Below are 21,658 nucleotides of genomic sequence, written 5' to 3' on the forward strand. Positions count from 1 at the left end.
ATGTTCTCCATCCTTCATGTGGCTTACTGCTCCTCTTCCTAACACCCCCCCCTCCCCCTCCGTCTCCCAGACACACTCCTCGCCTCACAGGATTGCTCATCCAGACAGTATCTAGACACGCACACACACACACACACACACACACACAGTGCTGAACATCCCATCATCCCCCCAGTCCATGTATGCCTCTCGCTGGTCAGACCGCAGTACTGCAGCTTGTTGATAGGCTTTCATGCCCCAGTTCACTGCAATGACTTAGAGTTCAGTAGACTCTTCCAGTGAGATGCTGCTTATTGGCTTGACACAGTTAGATGGCCCCATTCCAGGCCGGCCGGGGGCCTTTTACCCTGGGCGCTGCGCTCTGGGGGGGGGGGGTATAAGGTACAGAAGGTAAAGTAAAGAGGGAAATGGATCACCGGAAATGGATCACCGGTCCTCCAGCCATTATGGGGGAATCCCATCCAAATCCATTTATAGGTTGTTAGTCTGCAGGAATAGACATTTTCCTACTATTTTCCAAGATTGTCTTTGTTCCCTATACCCACTTAAAAAACATACACATGGCATGAGAAGGTATGAGAATATGACTTGATATTCACGTGGTTAAGTTTCCTGCTAGCCTGATTGAATCCCACCAGAGCCTTCTCTGTAATGTCTGCCTCTCTACTCCAACTGTCTAAATAGATAAAAATACTTCAGGCGAGTGGACTGCGCAGTCTCCTTAAAAAAAAAAGCCTTCAGCTACCTCAGGCAATGCAATTCACTGACATCATAGGCTTTGACTTTTCTTGAGTTTGAGAACGTAATATCCCTTTAAGGTAAATACCCTCTTACATCGCTACATGTGCTCTGGTTTGGCGTTTGAGGCTGTTTGACCCAAGAGGAAATCTGATCTCATAACGTCCCGCTCCACCTCACGCACGCAACCCTAAAAATGACAACACAACCACGAATACATATTTTCAATCCAACTGTAATGTAACAGCAGCCACAGAAGAAACTGAACTCTCCGGTTTTCAGTTTGGTAACTCATGGCTTTATTTCAATGTTTCAGAGTGTCGGTTAGCTGTACAGTGTTAAGTAACTGCTCAAGAGCTTTTGAGGTTGTGCCGTGGTGCAGAAAAGGAAATGTAGTTGCCACAGTGCAGAAGTGGGTACCAGACAAAATACCAGACAAACCTCCCACATTTACACTTAAGCACGAAGAGGACACCAGCTGCAGTTACATTAAACATGCATGACAACAAACCAGCTTTGACTAATGGCATTATTAATAAAAAAACAAAACAGAAAGTTGCGTTTTTGTTCAAAATTCAAGTCACACATTCCCTTAAAAGATGGACAATTTTATTTCCTTTTAGTTGCTCAAAGCAAGTGTGACTCATTATTATATTATTACAACAGGGGAAAAAGAAGCTATTATAATAGCACTACAGTATAGGTCAACTCTCAACTAACTCTTCTATCTCTCTCTCTCACACACACACACACACACACGCGCACGCACATTAAGCCCTCTACTTTTAAATTCTATTAATATACACATTAAAATATACACATTAAAAAGACGCTGTGAAATATCAATGACTACTGTGGAGAATGGCAAAGCAACACAGTAACATTCACATAGTAACACAGTATTTCCAGTGCAAGAAATATCAGAAACTGAGTGGATGTAACATGGATTATGAAGAATAAACGCCACCATAACCCTACACATCATAAGACATATATTTACATTTAACAGAGCGCCACACACAGTTTCAACAATCATTAAAAAGTAATCAGACTGCCAAAGTGCAAATGCTAGATGAAATGCTGCTGTAAGCTCAAATGTTGACAAGTGCTTAGCTATCAGTGTACATACGTCCAGATGAAGATGCAGATAGCTACTGACCGAAGATTAATCACACATGCTGTGTAAACATTGACAAGATATCATTACCCATGTATGTCATGTTATAGTAAGCAATCATGATGATTACTAGAGGTTCCACATTATCCACAGATGATTTCAGACGATTACAAACAATTACAGGCGATAAGATACCTACTGTGCGTCACCCAAGCAATAAATACAATTAATTTAGTGTTTCTACCCTACTTAACCCCCCCAAACGTATAATGTCTTGATGGAACATGTCCTTTAGATCAAGATACCTGTTACCTAAAGATTTTAACAGAAATTTTTTTTTGAGTCCATCTATTTCTATTCATCCCTCAAATTACAAACATTGACAAGCGCTTTTGACACTTTTTTTTTTTTTTTAGAGATTATAGGATATTTTTCATGACCTGTAAGGCAGCAGTCAAGCAGTTACATACTGATGTCAAAGGAGTTTCAAGTACGATGATAGATAAATGTATCTTCTATGTCATAACAGTTCAAAGCTTTTGATCCTGAGCCCTAAAGTACAAAACACGATTTGCCACCTGAGTTTCGGGGCATCGAAATGCCGCACGTACTCTTTCATATCCACCGGTTGTGATGAATATTGTAAAGTACTGCAACTACTTTTCTTCTCTCATACTGGCCTGGCACTGTTGTGAAATCATAAGACACAAGAGGTTCGGTTTGGTTTTAAGAAGAGTGAGCCTGAAGGGAAACCTTGTTAAGGCTTGGCGGTGCTAGTCTAGGCTACATTCCCATACAAATAATTAATTTGATGCAGACTAGACCAATTTATTGAATTATCCTCATGTGTGGGGACTGCTGCATTCAGACGACGCACAGGAGCAAACACCCTCTACTCTCAAGGGAAGACGCACTACAGGACGGCAGGGAGAGCAGTCAGAGCTGACATAAAACCTTCTTCTGTAAACCAACATCCTCTACATGCCTGGATCTATTTAGTTTAAGTCTATAGTCAGTGCAGTGTTTTGGCATGCCTGAAGAGAGGAGCTGCTATCTCCTCCATGTTTAGTCTGTCTGCTCAAGAAGACAAAGTCCCCCCCCCCGCGTGAGATCAAGACGTACCAGGCAGGCAGAGAGGACGCCAAGTCAGCCTTTTTGGGTCAAACTACTGGGCTCCAAAGAACGTCTTTCCTAGCTTGACCTTAATACATATAACCCCAAATCCTACACCCCCTTTAGCACCAGGGGCAGTTCAGGACCTGGGGCTTAACACTGAACATATGCTGATCCTCTTATATAGCAATATGCAGGGGGCTGGCACTTGGAATGTCAACAAAGATTAAGTAGTGGTAATTCAATTAAGTTTGGCCCATGTCAAACCAGGCTTACACCGAATGTCATCAATTATTTTGGCATCTGTAACAGCTAAAAACAGTCATTAAACATTTTGATGAGAAATAACTTTGTGAAAAAAAAGATTCCCTAAACAGGCACACAATTAACAAGAGAAGATTAAAAACTAAAACCTTGTTTCTGTATTAACACATGAATCCCCATGAGTAGACTTTGTCTAAGCATACTCCTCGCCACTAAGCTGCTCTTTCATTTCATTTCATTGTCCCTGCCTATAACACTGACCATCACTAATCCTGTCTTTGAAGTGTCCTTTGTAAACGGACAATAACATTGTGAAATATAACTCCTTGCGGTATCTATGAGCTTGAAACCTGTTGTGTGTCTTGTACCCTAATTCCTCCCCCTGCTCTCTAAGGGCTTAGTGGTGCTCCTGACTTCTCTGGGGGAAGATCCACCATAGGAAACTTCTCTGTGGGGGAAAGAGGTTCGGGTCCTTTGCTCTCAGGCACAGGCATCCCCTCAGGAACCGGGGAGCGGGACGGGTTCCCCGCGTTGGCAGCAAATCCCTGGGCAATGTCATCAAAGGTCCTTCCTTTGGTCTCAGGCACACGCAGGAATGTGAAGATGAAGAAAAAGATGAGGAGAATCAGGAAGATGATGAAGACATAAGGGCCGCACAGTTCCTGAGAGGTGGAGAGAGAGAGATTTGCTGTTAGACAGTAGAACAAATTGAAGTACTGACACAGGCAACAAAGATAGAGATGATTGTCCTAAGAAATTAAACACTGAAATTAAAAACAATAAAGTAATTATACTGTGCTCTGGCTATTCTACAGTTTCAAATAGCCATTAAGCAAGTCAAACTCTATACCTGCACATCTAAAGCTTTAGGCAGAGTAAATGTGTCCATACCTTCAGTTTAGGGAAGCCCAGGCCCACCAGGAAGTTGGCGGTCCAGTTGGAGAAACCGGAGACGGCGATGGCAGCAGGCCGGGGGCCCTGGGAGAAGAGCTCAGCCACAATGAACCAGGGGATGGGACCCGGACCCATCTCAAAACTGGCAACAAAGCCAAACACTGCCACTATGGCCAGGTAGCTCAAAGACTGGTTGGTCGTCTGCTCGGAGAGAGAAAGACAGAGATAGAGAAATAAAGAAAGAAAGAATGGGGGAGAGAGCAAGGGAGGGATATATGGGGTGAAGGAATGGAGAAAGGATCATTAGGGAGATGTTTTCATTTTGTAAGAAAAGAGTCGCAGGACATGATGAAGACAGCAACATTAACTCACCACCAAAGAGAGGGAGATAGTCATGAGCAGAGCGCAGACAGCCATTCCAGCCAGTCCAATCAGGTGCAAGGTCCTTCGCCCCACCCTTTCAACCAGGAAGAGCTGGTGTCCAAACAAGGAAGTGATTAATGACATGTCCAAGACACATAAAACAAGCTCTGTAAATGTGATGTACTGAGACACCAACCAGGTAGCAAGACACTTACAGAGACCACAGTGAAAACGGTGTTGACCACTCCAGCTCCAATGGTAGCATAGATGGGCTGGGTCACACCGGCAGAGTCGAATATACTTGTGGAGTAGTAGAAGACCTGCAAGAGGAGAAAGAAAAGGAGAGGCTTAATATCGTTTTTCTTCCTGGCACCATAAATATGCAGCTTTAGGAATAATTACAGACATATATTTTCAAGAGATATATAAGATACACTACTGCTTGAACCCACCTGATTGAATGTATGTTTTTCATTAACTCAAAGACATTTTGATCTAAAGGCTTATGCTTAAATGCTTGAAATTAGTTTTTTAGACAAATATACATAGTGAAGTTGATGCCTATGTATGAATTTCTTTCCAAAGCCCTTGCCTTTCCATCAATGCAAAGGGTATTTGGTACTTTAAAGAAGCTAAAATATAAGATAGGTTTGATTTGTTTAACACTTTTTTGGTCACTGCATAATTCCATTTGTGTTATTTCATAGTTTTGATGTCTTTACTATTATTCTAAAATGTGGAAAATAGCAAAAATAAAGAAAAATGTGGTGTGTCCAAACTTTTGACTGGTAGTGTATATTATATATAAATCTACTGGCTGCTGTTGTTGTCTAGGGAGCGATAGGGATTATGAGGGTTAATGTGTCTGTCTGAGTTCAATCAATGCTGCAGTCCTGGCCTTTAGCCGCAGGCCGCGGCAGCTTTACTCTGATTGCCAGGCCAAATGCAGCTACCACTAACACAGATAGTCAGTCTGGTGAAGTGACCTTATTAACGCAATATCCAGTAAATACCACTGTGGCTTATCTCCTTCCATTGACCTTAGTAGATTCAATTCATTCCAGTCAATCTAACATTTGTTTTTTGATCTCAGAATAGCAAAGCACCAGTAGCCAAGCGCCAGTACCAGCCTTGCAGCACCTTCTGTCATTCGCCTGTCAGAACAAATATATTTCATTTCTGCGTATTCTCTGACTGCTTGAAAGTAATATTTTTGAGGTCAGTTTGGACATCCCTATTTCCATTGTGCTTCATTGTGGGATATGTTGTCTACTCACAGCGTTGATGCCAGACAGCTGCTGGGAGAGCTGGAGGACGATAGCGATGATGATCGGCTGACGGTAGGCCGGGTAGCGGAAGAGTTCGGGGATGGTCACTTTCTTTTCCATGGTCATCTTCATCCCTTCTTCCTTCATCTCCTGAATGTCATCACTCACATCCTCACAGCCGTGCAGACGCACCAGCGCTAGAGGGGGAAGAAGGGATGGAAGGAAATTGAGTACATTCTTATGCAATGTTAATGTCAGGAGAGGCATGAAACATGATTTTAGATGGTAAAATATCAATAAATCACAATCACACCCCATCTACAGTACATGTTTCAACGCGCAGATCATTAAGTATGCATGACTCATCAGTCTCATTAAACCCTGAACAGAGGCCTGTCTCCAGCCTGACCTTTTCGGGCCTCCTCCTCCTGGTTGAGGACGATGAGGAGGTAGCGGGGGCTTTCGGGGCAGAAGAGCAGCATGATGGTCTGCAGGACGGCAGGCAGGGCAGTCAAAGCCAGCAGCAGAGGCCACAGGGTCTCTGAGCCCAGCAGAAACTCCAAACCAAAGATCTAAAACACGCAGGCAGCAAGGGATAAGCTATCTGTAATGGTTTTAGTTGAGCACGAGACTTTAGCCAAATGAAACAAATTTGATTCATTTTGGTAATATCAAGTTCTTTTAGCAAAAGTTCAATTAACTTGTTGTTGATAACTTCATGTCAGGTCCTCATACCTGTGCCACCAGGATGCCAATAACCACACCCAGCTGGTGCAGAGTGCCAAAGGCGCCTCGGAGAGCGGTGGGAGAGATCTCGCCTACGTACATGGGCGTCAGTCCGGTGCACAGACCACAGAACAGGCCGATGATCAACCGGCCAATAATGACCATCTCAAAAGAACGGCTCAGGCCGGCCAGTCCCATCAGAGCAGCGCCCACTAGGGCAAGGACATTGGCTAGCAGCATGGACTTACGCCTGGTGATACAGAGAGAGATGGAAGAAGAGAGGACATAGGTAAATAGGTATGTTTTGATGGAGAGAGAGAAAAAGAGAGAAAAAAGTGAGGGCAACTATAAAAACACAATATCTGAATAGTGTGCATTGGGAATATACAGTATTAAAGAGAAATGACTGTTTTTGGTATATGCTCACCAGAGGAAGTGTCATGTTTAATAAAAGCCTGAGAATATCCGTAAAGTGGACTGAGTTGATTTACTATCTGCCATTTACATTTACACCATTTACTGCGGCACAGTGTACTTCTGATGTTCTCACCTGCCAAATTTGTCGACCATGGCTCCCACAGAGAAGGACCCTGCCATGCCTCCCACACTGAAGATGGCCACAGCAAAACTCCACACCATGGTGTTGGCTCCTGGGGTGAAAGGATCTCCATATCGCTCCATAGACACATTCTGGAAGAACCTACGCAGTTTCTGTCAGACCAACAGAGAAGATGACGGGGTTAGCAGTGGCCCTTTTTAAGAAAGCATTTGTCTTATGTGGTTGGGCGTAGGGTGTGTAGGGTGTATGCTTGTTTGTAGTTGAGTGTTTTTGACACATCCACATGGGGGCAGTAGAGCTTTTGGTATTGCCATAACACTATCATGCGCCCCTAAATGAGGGACTCAAGACACGTAATCTCATTACACTCATGTTGCGCCATACTTCTAACCTAGCTCCAGTATACAGATGCATACTGCAAAACCACAGATACATAACAGCAACCTTAAAGTGCTAAATTGATTAGCAAAAGAGGCACATCCAATTATAAATGTGTCTTTTAGATCATTTTAGTGGATACTGCAATATTACTATCAGAAAATGAGAGATGATGTAATATTGCATCAATTAGTGATCAATGAATTGTGCCCACTCCCTTAATGATTGGCAACAACATGGCAGATTGTTGTGTGTATTGATGAGTGGGGTATTGATCATGACTGTCTTTTTGTGCTCATGCCATGAAATAGTGGCAGAAATCTTACACAAATAAAAAAACACACACACCTGCTCGGGTGCATTGATGACCCCAGTGTTGTAGCCAAACTGCAGTGAGCCAATGACTGCAGTTGAAACACAGTAGAGGAGGTAACAGGTTACCCTCTTCTTTGGCTGTTGAGAGACAAAAGAGACAAAAGAGACAAACAAATATGAAAAAATATGGTGGAAGAAAGAAACTTAAAACAATGAACGGATGGAGCTGATGTACAATCATTCCCTCAGTTTGAATGGTGGACATGGCCTGTTCCTGGGTCTACAAAGCTCTTGTTGTTTATAGTGACAGTGGTAATTACACACAATGAGCCTTTCTACATCTGCTCTCCCTCCCATTCTTCAGTTTTCTGTGTAGTATTTGCTGCCAAAGCTAGGTGTTACAACACTGCAACGGCACTATGTTTTGCAATTCTGGTGTATTTCTCAGCTAAGTAGCTAAAGACGCCCTGTGAGAATCAAGACTGCATCCTATTATTCATGTTTTTTTTCCTGCTGGTTTTGGAATTAAGGTGGACTTAGCTCATAACAACTAGCTAATACAATCCCTTACATGGCAGGGCTTGCTGGGGAGTGAAATTTGCAAAATGTAAAGGTATCCAACCAAGCAGAACTGAACAGAGTAATTGGTTTAAATGAAACGCCATGCTATGTGGAGGCGCTGCACCAAAAATGGAAACCCCCGCCCAAAGTTTCACTTTGATTAAGAACCATACAAACCACATGTCTTTTGTACTTTTGCGTCACAGTCACAGAAATTCTGAACGTTGACAAAGGCATTATAGATTACACTGATAATCAGAGTATAATGTCCTAATAGGCTTATTTATGAAAGGAAATCCATTTTAATCATCCATTTTAATCCAGCTGCCCCTGTTTCCACACTGCCTTAACAATACAACATCAGTGAAACATTCACAATCTCTACTGACAAATCAATACACTGTGTAGCACAACTGGTAATCGCAAGGAATTCAGAAACAAACATGTCAACATTTCTATCTGCAGAGACAGGCACTAAGAGCTTCTCCCTACTGTATCTCCACGATGTGATACACTCTGTCTACATCATCATAAGTCATATCACTATCTACATAGATAAACAACAAATTCTTGAAACATCATTAACTTGCGTACTGAATGTGCTCAGAACATTGGGATCAATGCATAAAGAGACAAACTGCAGTGAGTGGATAATATCTTCTGAAAGCATGCGGCGGTTCAAAGAGAACGTCTCCCTGTCCTGAGCTGAACTCTCTGTTCTTTCCCATATGATCAGCAAACTCCTTTTTATTTTATGTTTTTTTTAGACAGAGTACTTCAGGTACTTCAGAGTGGCAACAAAACCAATACAAATTTGTTATTAAAATGGCATGTTTGGAGCTGCTCCACATTACCATGAACCACCGTAGCTCTGAAATGAGGCCATGCCTATCTATGACAGTCTATCTGCTTTATGGTGATACCCATTTAACTCTAAACATACATGGGAAAGTACTGAATCGGTTGGTCTAACGATGCTGGACTGATAAGAGAGCATGGTGCACCACAGTGAGATAGAGATAGTTGCAATCAAGCACACAGTATGTTTCTCAGAAGGACACCATGGCCTTGCAGCACAGTAAGGACTAAAACAAGATGAGTGTACTGGTGCTACAATCTTGTAAACTATGATGACAGATATTGTAATCCGGTTTGGGACGCAGGAAATACTGTATGCACGATAAAGGGGAAACACAATGGCCTAGGAAGACAGCGGCAAATAACGGATATTAAGAAAGAAATGACCTAAAATTTGAGCACCTTAATCACATTAAGATGGTAAATGTGTTGTCAACATGGTTGCTAGCTTTTATTATCACCGTCAAGTTAAATGGAAACAGATTTTGTTCTACTTCTCACATTTCGGTCTTGCACACCACCCTTGACTTTTGCCATGAGATCACCTGAGATCACCTAGTGTAATAGGGGGATATAAGCCATGCCAGGTTTGTGTGAGGCGTAGCACCATTCAACAGGCACTGACAGTCGCTAGAGGGGATTGGATGAGAGAAACTGTTTGTCTGTGTGGGTGTGTAGTTGTGTAAGTGTCTGTGTGTGTCTGTGTGTGTTTGTGTGTGTGTGTGTGTGTGTGTGTGAGAGAGAGAGAGACAGAGAGAGTCTGATGCAGAAACACGAATTGCATCTGCAGAGACATGTTCATGTTGAGCAAGATTTACACCATGAGAGTGCAGTGTCAAATCAACCTACAAATATAATAGTAGCCTATTTCTAAACAAGGGAGTGGAGGAGTGAGTCAAGAGCCCTACATAGGTTGTAACTATAATATTGGTTACTCAGAGATCCTATGGGGTCAATTGATTTGTTAATTGTAGTGTGTGTGTGTGTGTGTGTGTGTGTGTGTGTGTGTGTGTGTGTATGTATGTGTTGGTATGACATAAGTCACTTTCAAGGACACACACCAGACTTAAGACCAGTTGATTGGGGACGGCTTGTGCAATTGGGGACAAAAGCCGTGTCCCCAATTGGTAAAAAGCTGATTTTTGGGTCAGTGGTTAAGGTTAGGGTAAGGGTTAGGGTTAGGCAAGTAGTGGCTATGGTTATGGTTAGGGTAAGTCTCCAGGAAATGAATGTAAGTCTCTGTAAATACCCCAAAAGTGACATAAGTAAGACTGTGTATGTGTGTGTGTGTGTGTGTGTGTGTGTGTGTGTGTGTGTGTGTGTGTGTGTGACTGATCTGATCTGATCTGATCTGATCTGATCTGATCTGATGTCTAACATTCTGGTAATGGACGCCTGCCGTTTCACTCCCTTAACTTTGTTACTTTCAATACTTTCAGGTTATTTTGCATCCAATATCAATGGGATGTGTAGATGAATGAAAATATGATTCCCTTGCACATACTGTATTCAAACAGTGCTATTACAATAATCTAAAACTAGTATGTAGTACTAGTAACAACCATTTCAACAGGTGTAAACTCATGTTAGTGTCTGTCATCTCACAATGTAAATGACTTTTTTACTTCAAAAATGTTTTTGATTAACTGCACCAGTTACAAATGGGTGACTCCCTCTCCATCTGAGGCTTGCCCTATATGGTGATTTTTTTGTTTGCAAAACACTGTGCCAGGTAATCTCATGAGGGATGGGCCACTAATTTGGCATGACACGAAAATAAAATTTCATTCATTCATTGTACTGAAATCAGATTATTGCAATCCTGATAGTTTTACTCCCAATACCATGCCCCTGCGTCATCATCTTTGTCTCTCTCAGTAGTCAAGGTTTTCTCTCTGCACTAACCCCTCCCTTTTCTTCAACACTCCATTCCCACATTCGTATCCTCTTGCCATCTCTCTTCCTCATTATTCAGTATACATGTATCTTTCTCCCTCCAGTTTCACACAGTTACCGTTTTCTTCCTCCTTTGATGTATTTTCCTATATTGCATTGCTCCTTTCTCATTTCTCCTTATCTTAAACCAGCATTCCCCATCACAAAACCTCCTATTCACACTTCTATCTTCAGTAGCTGTAGTGCATTGACCTCTAAAAGGGGATATATCTACTCAAAACATGTTTAATTGGACAGTTCCCTTTACAGCAATGCTCATTTTGTGCAAACATCCTTCAGCAGTGCATGCTTACAGGCAAACACTCCAGTTTCACTAAAACAGTTGTCAGGAAAGTCTTACCTAACACCCATGAAAAAGAGGCAACAGTGTATGCAACCGGTTTCAAAAGACAAACCACAGAGTGACTAATTCTATGGAGGCTTAGAGGGATAGAGGAGGAATAATCAGTGGCTTTAGATGTTTTCTTAAAGCCATACATGATGAGACTTATATTGAGATCTTAAGTTCACCATATGGTTAATTACACTCTCTTGTATTGCATAATAGAAATATGTCTTAATCCTCTTTGTATTAATTCTGTTACAATTGGTCTATCCCACTCTGGATTCTCTTTCCCAGATCTCTCTCTCTCATAGCTGTCCACCCTCCTCTTTGCTCTCTTCCCAACATGCAAATAAAAGCGAAAAAAAATAAAGCACACTCAAGTTCAAACATGCCATCCAGCAGTCTCTTCTCCCACTCTTTTTCTCTTACTCATGTCCTTAAGTAGTCTACTCTTATCCACAGTTCCACTGCATGCCAGAGAGGAAAAGTACAGAACTGCCTGCCTGTGACTCGTAAATACCACGCTCTTATTCATTATGAGGTGTTCAGACAGAAACAGGCTCTGAAAAAATAAACAATGGCAAAAAGCAGGCCACCACTCTTCCTCAGGAAACACTGGCAATTATGTGAGACAACTCTATAGGGACAAGCGAGTATGTAATCTCTGAGAAAATTACACAAATGTGCAGGTACTGTACTGTCGCTTCAGATGCACGGGGTTCAAAGGTGGCAAAACCAACAACCCATGCACTGATACAAATAACAATAAAAAGGCAAACAGCATAATGCTTAATTACCTTGTCGTCCTCCATCTTCTCCATCTTTGCTCCTGTGTTAGAAGCTGATATTCACCAGAAGACTTCAGGGACACCGCAGAGTACAAATTGAAGTTCTTATTAAGCTGGTTCTTACTCAATATGTACACAAACCTTTGTGCAAACAGTCAGCAGAAAAACCTGAAAATAAACAAACATGACAGCAATCTATCATATTCACACAACAATAATTCATTATGCATAATTGGAAATTTAACATCAGAATAATACAATGAACCATATATAATTTATCTTAAAAGTGATGCCTAGATTTTACCAATAAGGCATGTGAACAGATCTAATAGGTTCAGATACTGCGGAGCACTCTGTGCAGCTGAAACACAAGCAGCTGAAACACTGTTCTGCACACCCTGAATTCAACATAAGTCAGTACTCAAATGATGGTAAACCCCTCCCTCCTCTTCCTCTCTCTCCCTCCTCCATGTGCTCTCTTATGAAATTAAAAGAGGAAAGCAATATACTGCTAACTCTACAGACTGGGTTATTGTAACTTTACCTTTCATTATAAATATATAAACTAATATGTGAATAGGGACAGCTACAGATACAAAGTAGCCTAGAGATTCGATATTGTGCAAAGGCGCAACAAGTGATGATGCAGCCTACTAACACTGCTGTAGATGATATGACTGGATTTTGTGTTAAAATAACTTATTACATGATATTAATTCCATTCTAATAATGTGAATATATTATTGAACATGGAACTCGGCTGCTCACATGTACAAGTGAACACATCAGTTTTTGATAGTGCCTAACTGCATCCGCATTGTCAATAAAATGAAATGTTTGTTTACCGTTACTCAGGATGTGTGCCACTCGTGCCAGCCTTGGTGTATCCAGTTCACCAATCTTGTCCAGATCGTTTTGCTTTGACAAATGCTGAACACTCCCTCCCATCTGTCGGTTTATATAGAATACGGCACAAGTCTACCGGCACGTTGCCGTGCTTTGACGACACCCCACTCTCACTCATAGTTTGCTCGGATGCACTCCTGCGCGTAAAAGCGCATGCGAAGTTTCCCATTGAAACGAGTCAGTGGGCTTCTAGCTTGTTGTCGTAATGTCTGTGGCAGCAGCGCAGATGTATTTCCGCTCAACTGAAGAAGGGGGACGTGCTTGAGAACGCGTACTGTACGGACTGGAGATGGAGAACAAACGGTCCCGGTGAAAGGAGTCTCTGTGCAGCGTTGCTGGCCCATCGCGCTGCCCACCGGGGGCGCGAGAACAAAAGGCTATGTGCACGGAGTTCAGATACAAAGCCTGGTCATGCAGAAATCATGAGACCGGCTCAGTGGGTGGCAAACAAATGGGGGAGCCCTCCTAATTCTTCATCAACTATGTCTAATCTTCATAGCCCACCTAAATCCCCGTCTGGAATTTGACAAGCTTTCCACAAAAATACGAGGCCTCCGGCCTTTTCTAAATCCACTTGGTGAGCAGAGTGGATTCTTCGTTTTTTTTTCCTCGTATTTTTCTGTTTTGTCTGATTTTCATGGCAAGTTTTAATTGGCGCTGTAGGCCTAGCGCCATGGACGTATTATAATATTATTTAGCCTGGCACTTGAGTTTGATCTTTGACTCCAAATCAGCATTTTGCTTTCTGGACTCTGACCGAATTTGTCTTGGTCTTTGTCTTGTCTTTGATATTTCTGTGTTAAGCAACACAAAGACACTGACCCGTACCAACCCAACCTAAGTTTGGCCCAACGAAAATATCGAAAATATTAAAATTACAAGATGCAATAGTTAGCCTGAAGAATATATTGCATCGATTCAGAAATAACAATTGATAGAGTGGATCTTGTAATTTGTATGTTTCATTATTTCGGTATTGTTCTTGAAAAAGTCTTGACCATCCCTGGTCTCGGGGTTGACTTGGTCTTGGTCTTCAGTGATCTAGATAAAGTCTTGGGTTTGTATTTGAAAGTATTTAAAAAGAAATAATAATAATAATGATAACAATAATAATAATAATCTCAATAATGATTTCTAGATTATTCTAACATCTGATCATGAAATAACTGCACATCACAAAATGCAGATGCAGTGATAATTTAGGCCAATTATGGACATGAATAGTTCATAGAGCTCATATCTGCACACCTTGAATGGAAACTGGAACCTAGCCTTCAAAATCTTGAGTCCTGGAAAGTCTTATGGTGTTTACATCCAAACTGGAGACATATTTTACCCGTTATTTTTCTTTAAACATTTTTATAAAGAATCAATATTTTTCCAGTTCATATTTTGATAAATCAACAAGTTTCACTGAAAGGAACATCGTTCGTACAATATGAATATTAAAAATGAAAGTGAGGAACCTGTCCTCACTATGGATACTGTATGTATTACATAGGCTATGTAATGCCACTCCTCAGTATAACGTTTCAATGTCTAAGGCGTATCAGTTTTCACACTGTATCAGAATTTAGGCAACATCCTCTTCAGCAACAGGAAAAGAGTCACTGTGATGTGAACAGGAAAGAGTGAACAAGTGTGTCTAGGAGATTCCCAGAGCAAGTCATCTGCTACAGCCTCAGTCTGCACCAGCCCTCCCAAACATGACTGACTTTGAATGACTTTGGCTACTATACTATACTATGAGGCCCTATATTTCACCTATTTTTTTTTTTTTTTATAAACTTTTGAATCATTAGTTAGGCTATAAGAACCGCAAACTAGGCTATAGTCTACTTTTATAGAGCTATAACTGCTTTATTGATTATTCGTTAATTGCCATCTTAGAGTTTCTGTTTTGCCAAATTAACGCTGCACAGTAGGCTACCTGAAATCTATAAGAATACTTAAATCCGCAATGATACCATTTGATTAGGCAACACATTGATCAGATGCGAGCTAGCCAGAGACCTGATGTAAAACTGACCGCATGTCAGCAGTGATCTCAAGTCATGAGCCGTACAACATCAGGTTCCTGTTTTGTGGGTAGAATTTTGCTTTCTGCGTAATCTAGGGGAATCACATTTACATCTACACATTATTTCTTGAAACTATCAAAAAAACAAAAAAAAACAAAAAAAACGGAACTACCGGTGACGATTGTGAAAATAATCCGCTAATGTCACTTCTCAGACAGTCCACTCTGGTCATTCATAGTTCAAACTATCTGTAGTCTAGGAGCGGTTGCCAAGGAAACCAATCCTGCAGCATCTCCACCAGTGACATGGCCCCAGTGAGCAAATCAAATTATAAACCATCTGTAGAGGAGAGGGAGAGAGACAGGGCAGGGAGAGAAAAGGAAGTGAGAACAGTTACGTGCGCTCAGTCAGTCACTCACTCCCTCACTCCCTCTCTCTCTCTCACACACACACACACACACACACACACAGCCCATTATGAACCACATCCTGTAGTTTCAAATAAATTAGAAAAAAATTGAAACCAGTAAGGGGAAAATGAGTCTGAACATTACAATGCAATTGTCTTCCCCACTGATGAAGGCGCCACGTCAAAACCATGTTGGGATTTTGAATTGCTTCAAAATAAAACTTTTTTTTCCTGTTTAAAAACGTTACCTTGAGTTCCACTTTGCTTATTTCTTAGCTATTTGTCTTGCAACTGTATTTAGTATGAGTACCCAGTGATTTTTCTATTTGCTATTACATTTTTTTTTTCAAAATAATAACAATTGCTGACTGGACTGTCAGCGCAGGACAGTAGGCCTAAAGTTTTCACTGTCCGTGGCCTGTTTGATGGGTTTAGTTTCTGATTATCAAAGTTTTATGCAACAGTGCCACCGTGTGTTTATCGGTGGGTATTGAATCATCTCGGCCTTTACATGACCAGGGGCAGATTTTCCTTCATGTTTGTGCAAGTTCACCTGCAGCGTCAAAGGCAGAACAAAGCTTAAAGACGTGTTGAACGGTAAATACTGAATGACTCCCAAAGTCTGCAGAGGAATGTATTTAGTCTACAAACACACAGACCAGGGCAACACACACCTACGCCGGCGTGTCCCAACACGACAGACTGGCATAGCTGGCATAGCTGAAGACCCGACAACACTGAAGCTGGTGAGCTGAAGCTAAAGGGAAATCTGTCCCCCTCTTCTGGGACGGGAGTCTCACTGCTGCCACTGTTGATACAAGACACATAAAAGGAAAGCATAATGCTGCATTTCATGAATTTAAGACTTTATTTGACCGTTGCCCCGCACGCAATGACCCTTCTTCCTCGGGGACAAAAATACTCTACTTACCATTGTGTAAAGTAGGTCTACGCAGTGAGAAACAAGTGCTTAAAAAAAATCCTGCAAAAGATAGAGGCTGTGTCGAAATATCCACGAGAAATCTGAGTGATACTTAATATACAATAATCATACAAAGTTAGAGAGAAAGGTAGCCTAGTAATTACACCGGTGGAGGCAGAGTGGCAGACTGCCCCGCCTTCTAGATCCTGTTGGACATTTGTATGAAGAGCATGAATTAAGCATGTTTTTGATCATTTTGATTAAACATACATTTCATCGCCGTTTAATTGAAATCCAACATCATTCAGGATAGATAGGCCTACCATAAAAGCTATAGTGTGATATTGAATAGGAAGTAGGCTATAGCCTAATCCTGATTATCATGACTTTTCAAAAGCCTAAAGTTCAGTTTAGTATTCATTTATAATGTCTGTGAAGCTGGTTCATACAGTAGGTCTTCTGTAGGCCTTACCTGTAAAATTTCACGTCATAAATGATATCATTCAAACGGCCTCTATTGTAGAAAGCAGGGGGTGTAGGGCGATTTAGGTGCACTTCCACAATCCATCTCTGCTGAAAACAAACAGGATTTGTTTGTTTCCAGATTTAATCATTTCACACAACACGAATCAATCCAATCATTTCCCAGGAAAAGACTGATCCTCAGGGGCTGACAGTAAATTACACATCATCAACAAACCGCGCCTTATTTTTAATAAACAGCAAACAGCTCGTTGTGTTTGGCCTTGGATGTACCGCTCCGGTCCAACTGTGCCACAGCGCGTCAACAAAGGGCAATTACACCAAAAATCAGAATGCTTGTTCATTGGCTAATTTCGTATCCACTGCCACCTTCTGGAAACAGTCTGCTATAGTCAACTTTGCATTGGCTACACAGTAGATAGACCTGAGTATTCACAAAGGTGACTAAAAAGCGACGTTGACCGGAGAAAGCCTCACTTCGGTTACCGTGCTGACAATAGCTTATACTGTAGTCTGGACTAATTCCGTTTTTAATAGCAGCACGCGGCTGCTATTAAATTAAGAAAACTGAAGGCTGTGGTGAGTAATCAAGTGAAGCCCGCGCATCCGATGACAGCATTCCTCCACAGATCAACAACTCATCATTCAACATTATAGAACTACAAACACAGTATTACCACAAAGTCAATACAGCTGTCATGGGTAAAAAAAAAGAGAACTGTAGCAATATGTTCCTTATTCCTAATTATCTTAATTTCAGTTGAATCCATCTAAACAGAGTGTAGACAGAGGGCAAACACCCCACATGATACCATGCCTAAAGAATTGTGAACCTTAAAGCCTATTCACTTAATGTAGCAGGTTTTTCAGCACAATACTTGCAACACAATGCAGTACCATTGTCTGGAGTACCTATGTAAAAGATAAGCCTGTATAGGTTGATTGTATATCGGACAGCCTAACTTTATATTTAGTCACAAAAACTATAAAGGTAAAACTATAAATATTAGTACAAAAGGCATCAGCTGCCAAAAAACAGCCTGATCAACTTGATTGATGGTGTGGATCCATAGTAACACTAATTAGGCTGGAAAATAAGCAGTCAGTGAGTTGGGCTTAACCATGTTACATCTATGCATAACTTACCATAGTAATGTAACTGGCATCCATCCAAGCTTGCTTGTGAAATGAAATTATACCGGAGACTTAAGTAAGTCTGGCTTGGTGAAATAACCCCAAGATCAATCCAATACAGAGGAATGCAATTTTATAATGAGTAACATCATGTCAATTCAATTTTTACCAGATTTATTGGACAAACACTGCCAGAGAAGTTTAGAATGGAGACAGGTAACAAACTTCAAACCTTATTGTGCAGGGTAGAAACTTGTGCGTGTTTACAGTAAGTGTAATGTTTACAACTTAGTAACGTCAATGATGCTGTGATACATGGTTTAAAAATGTCCTTAGGCACACCACAGAGGTAAAGGTGCAATGTCCTGAAGTGGACTGTCTGGGTCAGCAGTCAGCAGTTGGCCATTTCAGATCTTCCCAGGGAAACTTCCAGCCTCTATCTGATCGTCCCACTTAGCAACCTGCAGGAGACATTTGACAAAACATTAGCGCCATCTTCTAGCAAACCATCCTGTCACAGCATAACTGCTGTTTTACATCCACAATAGTTTCATGTTAATCACCAGAACACATATAATCACCATAAAAATGGTACAGATGTGATCAGGTTCAGGCTAATCAATACATACCCAGCTCATGGGGCAGAGGCTCTTGTACACCCTCTGGTACCAATCACAGGGAGCCACATCCTGGCCTTTATCTGACAGGGCCTTATTGCACCTGTGGAAGTCTGGAGCAGAAAACAACAATAGGTTTGAGGTTACTTATAATTTGACCCCATATTAGACATACACATAACAAACAGACTAATCATGCCATAACAAAAAGCCAAAGAAGTATCAGAACAAACAGTACAAGCATGACAATGTCCACTCTTGACAGAACAAGTTCGCTACACAAACCTAACCTTAATTAGGTGTGAATCACATTGTAATTTGTGGGCCAGCCAACATTGTTGGAAGATGCAACATGAGCTGTACGTCGAGTGATTTATCTCACCACTATATGGAAGTTGTTCCTAACGCTGACATGACCATGATGCTCTTATGAACTTTGTCAAAGCTTTTGCAGAGCAGTAACTGCCTCTGACTGTCAGTGTGACTGGGGAGGAAAAGCAATATTGCCATATCAACTTGTGGTCGTAACATAGTAAGATAATAATCCATGTCCTCACCCAGGTAGTTCTGGAAACAGTTGCGGGTCTGGTTGGTGTTGGGGAACCGGGCGTCAAAGGGAGCAGTCCGGTAGGTTTTGATCTTTTCTTCAATAGTCTCAGCCATCTTTAAAGTCTAATCAACACTGAAACCAAGAACAGGTTGAATTATCTAATTTATTGTTGAAATTAAATGTGTGAGTTTGTAAAACAAGTTAGATGAACAGATGCAGCTGTCATATTTTGACCTGCACACAAATGCATACAAGTTAGCTGGCTAACGTTAACTTGCTTACGTTAGCTAACGTTATATCTATCATGCTAAGTCAAAGCTAAATTATGTTAACGTTAGTTTCGTTCATATTTTTTCTGTTACGTGTGCTAGGTTGTTATCCAACTTGCACGCGTTTCTGACAGAAACAAACAGACGGACCTTGATCACAACTTAACCAGCTAACTTAGCTTTACATGTAGCATAGCATAGCATTTGCTTAGCTCAGCTTGGCAGGCTGTTCAGTTACTTCACGTTAGCTGTTAGCTCGCCAACCTAACATTAGCTGGTTTTGATCGTAAAACGGTTGAGGGCGCCAAGCTATTCCACCCGTTTTGACCAATTTAAATCACATACTGCTTGAAAAAACTAAGAACCCCAAAACGCGTTTAAAGAGAGTAATGTTTATGAGTTGTCGATGACCAACCTTGAGTTGTGTCTTGATGTGTCCTCTTCGGCAAGATGTACTACTTCCTGGTCGACGCGCACAGGATGCTGGGACGTTGGAGGATGATCCTAGTCAAATATGACATTCTCCCCAACTGTTACAGTTATTTCAGTTTGGCAAAATCAGTAAGGTAAATACATTCAGTTCAGGCTAGGCTAGAGTTTTATTGAGAAAAAACTTGAATAATCACTTACCAGTCTTCTTTAGAAATCATGCATTTGTCTTATTTCTGTACAAATGTTGATTTTTGTTGTTGCAGAAATCAGGCAAACACAATGTGACTGCATATCCCGAAAGAACAGTATGGACAATGACTGCCCATCTCAGAGGAGAAGAGCACATCTGTATTTTTCAGCAGATGATATTTGGTAGACACCATGCACCTGCCATGTGAATGAAACTGAAGTGTCATCTGTATAATTGCACAGAAATGGTGAGATACCTGTCATAGAGATATTGATTCTGCCCTCAAATCTAATCTCAATTCCAGATGCAACAGAGACAAATCATAACTGTTAGGAGTAGAATGAAACTCCTCTACCTAAAGGAGGGTTCAGAGTGTCATGCCTAATATATCGACCCAAATCTTCAGATTGTCTCATCTAGTTACATCCAGATGTATGTGTCTTGCTCACTGCCTTATACACTGCACAATAATCAATTATGTGCAACGGGGCCTTGACTACAGTATGAATCAATGCTGAGCATTTTATGTATGCAATGGATGCTGAGGCTTGCATGGTCAGATTATGAAGACGCTTCAAAAAAAGTAAAAAACAAACCTCTTGCACTATTGCTCCTTTTTCTTCCTTAAAAAAACCCTCCTTTCTCTTGCCATCATCTTCCTGTTGTAGACAAGGTCAAAGGTCACAGGTGTCTCTCTCCCTCCCTCTAACTTCCTGTCTGAGTGTTTCCTTCATCCTCTTTCCAGCAAAACTTCAAACAGGATCCTTTTCTAGACATAACTGTATGCTTTGTGATGCACCACAATATCTCTTCTCATTAGAAATCACAACTCAATGCTGCATTTGTACGGCCATGTTCCTGAAAGACAGCATTATCTCCTAACTATTCTGGCTCTGAGAACCAGTCGGATGTATCATAGCTTTATTAGCCTGTATTTGGATGAAATCAAGGTGCAGGTTTCATTTGATAGATAGATAGATAGATAGATAGATAGATAGATAGATAGATAGATAGATAGATAGATACTTTATTCAATTGTCACAGCAACAACACACACCTGAGATACAATTAGCAACATAACAAACTGCTGCAGTGTAGCTAATAAGAAATAGAAAATAAAAAAACTCTTAAAAAGTGATTACCCCTCCCCCAGAATGCCCTGTGTCTGTGCCCCTGGTGGGAGTCACACTCAGTTAGTTAGGAGGTCTAGGCAGGATTAACCCCGCCCCCTCACCTTTTAAATTCTTTATCTCTTTATAGTGTTTAAGTACAGTATATACAGTATGACCAGCAAGGCCTCAAAGACCCGTATGTGTGTGTGTGTGTGTGTGTGTGTGTGTGTGTAAATTCACCCTTCTCCAGCTTTCTACCAATCTCCCTCTCTCTCTCTCTCTCTCACTCACTCAGGATATAGGTGTTGTCCACTGCAAAGGAAGGAAATTCTGTCACTTAGAACAATGGGCCTGTTTCTCTATCTATAGACCCAGAGAGGCCGGGAACCA

At 41.3% G+C, this 21,658-nt stretch overlaps 2 protein-coding genes across 2 annotated transcripts; both read right to left on the reverse strand.

Moving 5' to 3' along the window:
• Positions 1-1,016: 1,016 nt before the first annotated feature.
• On the reverse strand, positions 1,017-13,231 carry slc2a3b (solute carrier family 2 member 3b). Its single transcript, XM_071540359.1, has 11 exons — positions 13,069-13,231; positions 12,233-12,391; positions 7,769-7,873; positions 7,034-7,194; positions 6,493-6,733; positions 6,167-6,329; positions 5,767-5,954; positions 4,705-4,809; positions 4,499-4,600; positions 4,124-4,327; positions 1,017-3,894 (listed from the first exon to the last, which is right to left on the reverse strand). The coding sequence occupies exons 2-11, from the start codon at positions 12,254-12,256 to the stop codon at positions 3,622-3,624; spliced, it is 1,566 nt and encodes a 521-aa protein (XP_071396460.1). The 5' UTR covers positions 12,257-12,391; positions 13,069-13,231; the 3' UTR covers positions 1,017-3,621.
• A 5,024-nt stretch (positions 13,232-18,255) lies between these two features.
• Positions 18,256-20,016, reverse strand: cox6b2 (cytochrome c oxidase subunit 6B2). The gene is made up of 4 exons (XM_071540369.1): positions 19,950-20,016; positions 19,273-19,397; positions 18,728-18,828; positions 18,256-18,559 (listed from the first exon to the last, which is right to left on the reverse strand). The coding sequence occupies exons 2-4, from the start codon at positions 19,376-19,378 to the stop codon at positions 18,506-18,508; spliced, it is 261 nt and encodes an 86-aa protein (XP_071396470.1). The 5' UTR covers positions 19,379-19,397; positions 19,950-20,016; the 3' UTR covers positions 18,256-18,505.
• Positions 20,017-21,658: the final 1,642 nt, after the last annotated feature.

Source organism: Centroberyx affinis, unplaced genomic scaffold, assembly GCF_046629955.1.
Source record: "Centroberyx affinis isolate AG114_WGS23_722 - 3 ecotype Tasmania unplaced genomic scaffold, CSIRO-AGI_Caff_v1 ptg003626l_1, whole genome shotgun sequence".
In the NCBI taxonomy this organism is placed as follows: Eukaryota; Metazoa; Chordata; class Actinopteri; order Beryciformes; family Berycidae; genus Centroberyx; species Centroberyx affinis.

Coding starts and splice junctions, on each gene's coding strand:
- cox6b2 (XM_071540369.1), bottom strand. CDS start 19,378: ATGGCTGAGACTATTGAAGAAAAGATCAAAACCTACCGGACTGCTCCC. Junction 18,829..19,272: donor CTGTTTCCAGAACTACCTGG/GTGAGGACATGG, acceptor TTTCTGCTCCAG/ACTTCCACAGGTGCAATAAG. Junction 18,560..18,727: donor GCCTCTGCCCCATGAGCTGG/GTATGTATTGAT, acceptor TGTCTCCTGCAG/GTTGCTAAGTGGGACGATCA.
- slc2a3b (XM_071540359.1), bottom strand. CDS start 12,256: ATGGAGAAGATGGAGGACGACAAG. Junction 6,330..6,492: donor TTGGCATCCTGGTGGCACAG/GTATGAGGACCT, acceptor TGCGTGTTTTAG/ATCTTTGGTTTGGAGTTTCT. Junction 4,328..4,498: donor CTATCTCCCTCTCTTTGGTG/GTGAGTTAATGT, acceptor CTCTCCGAGCAG/ACGACCAACCAGTCTTTGAG.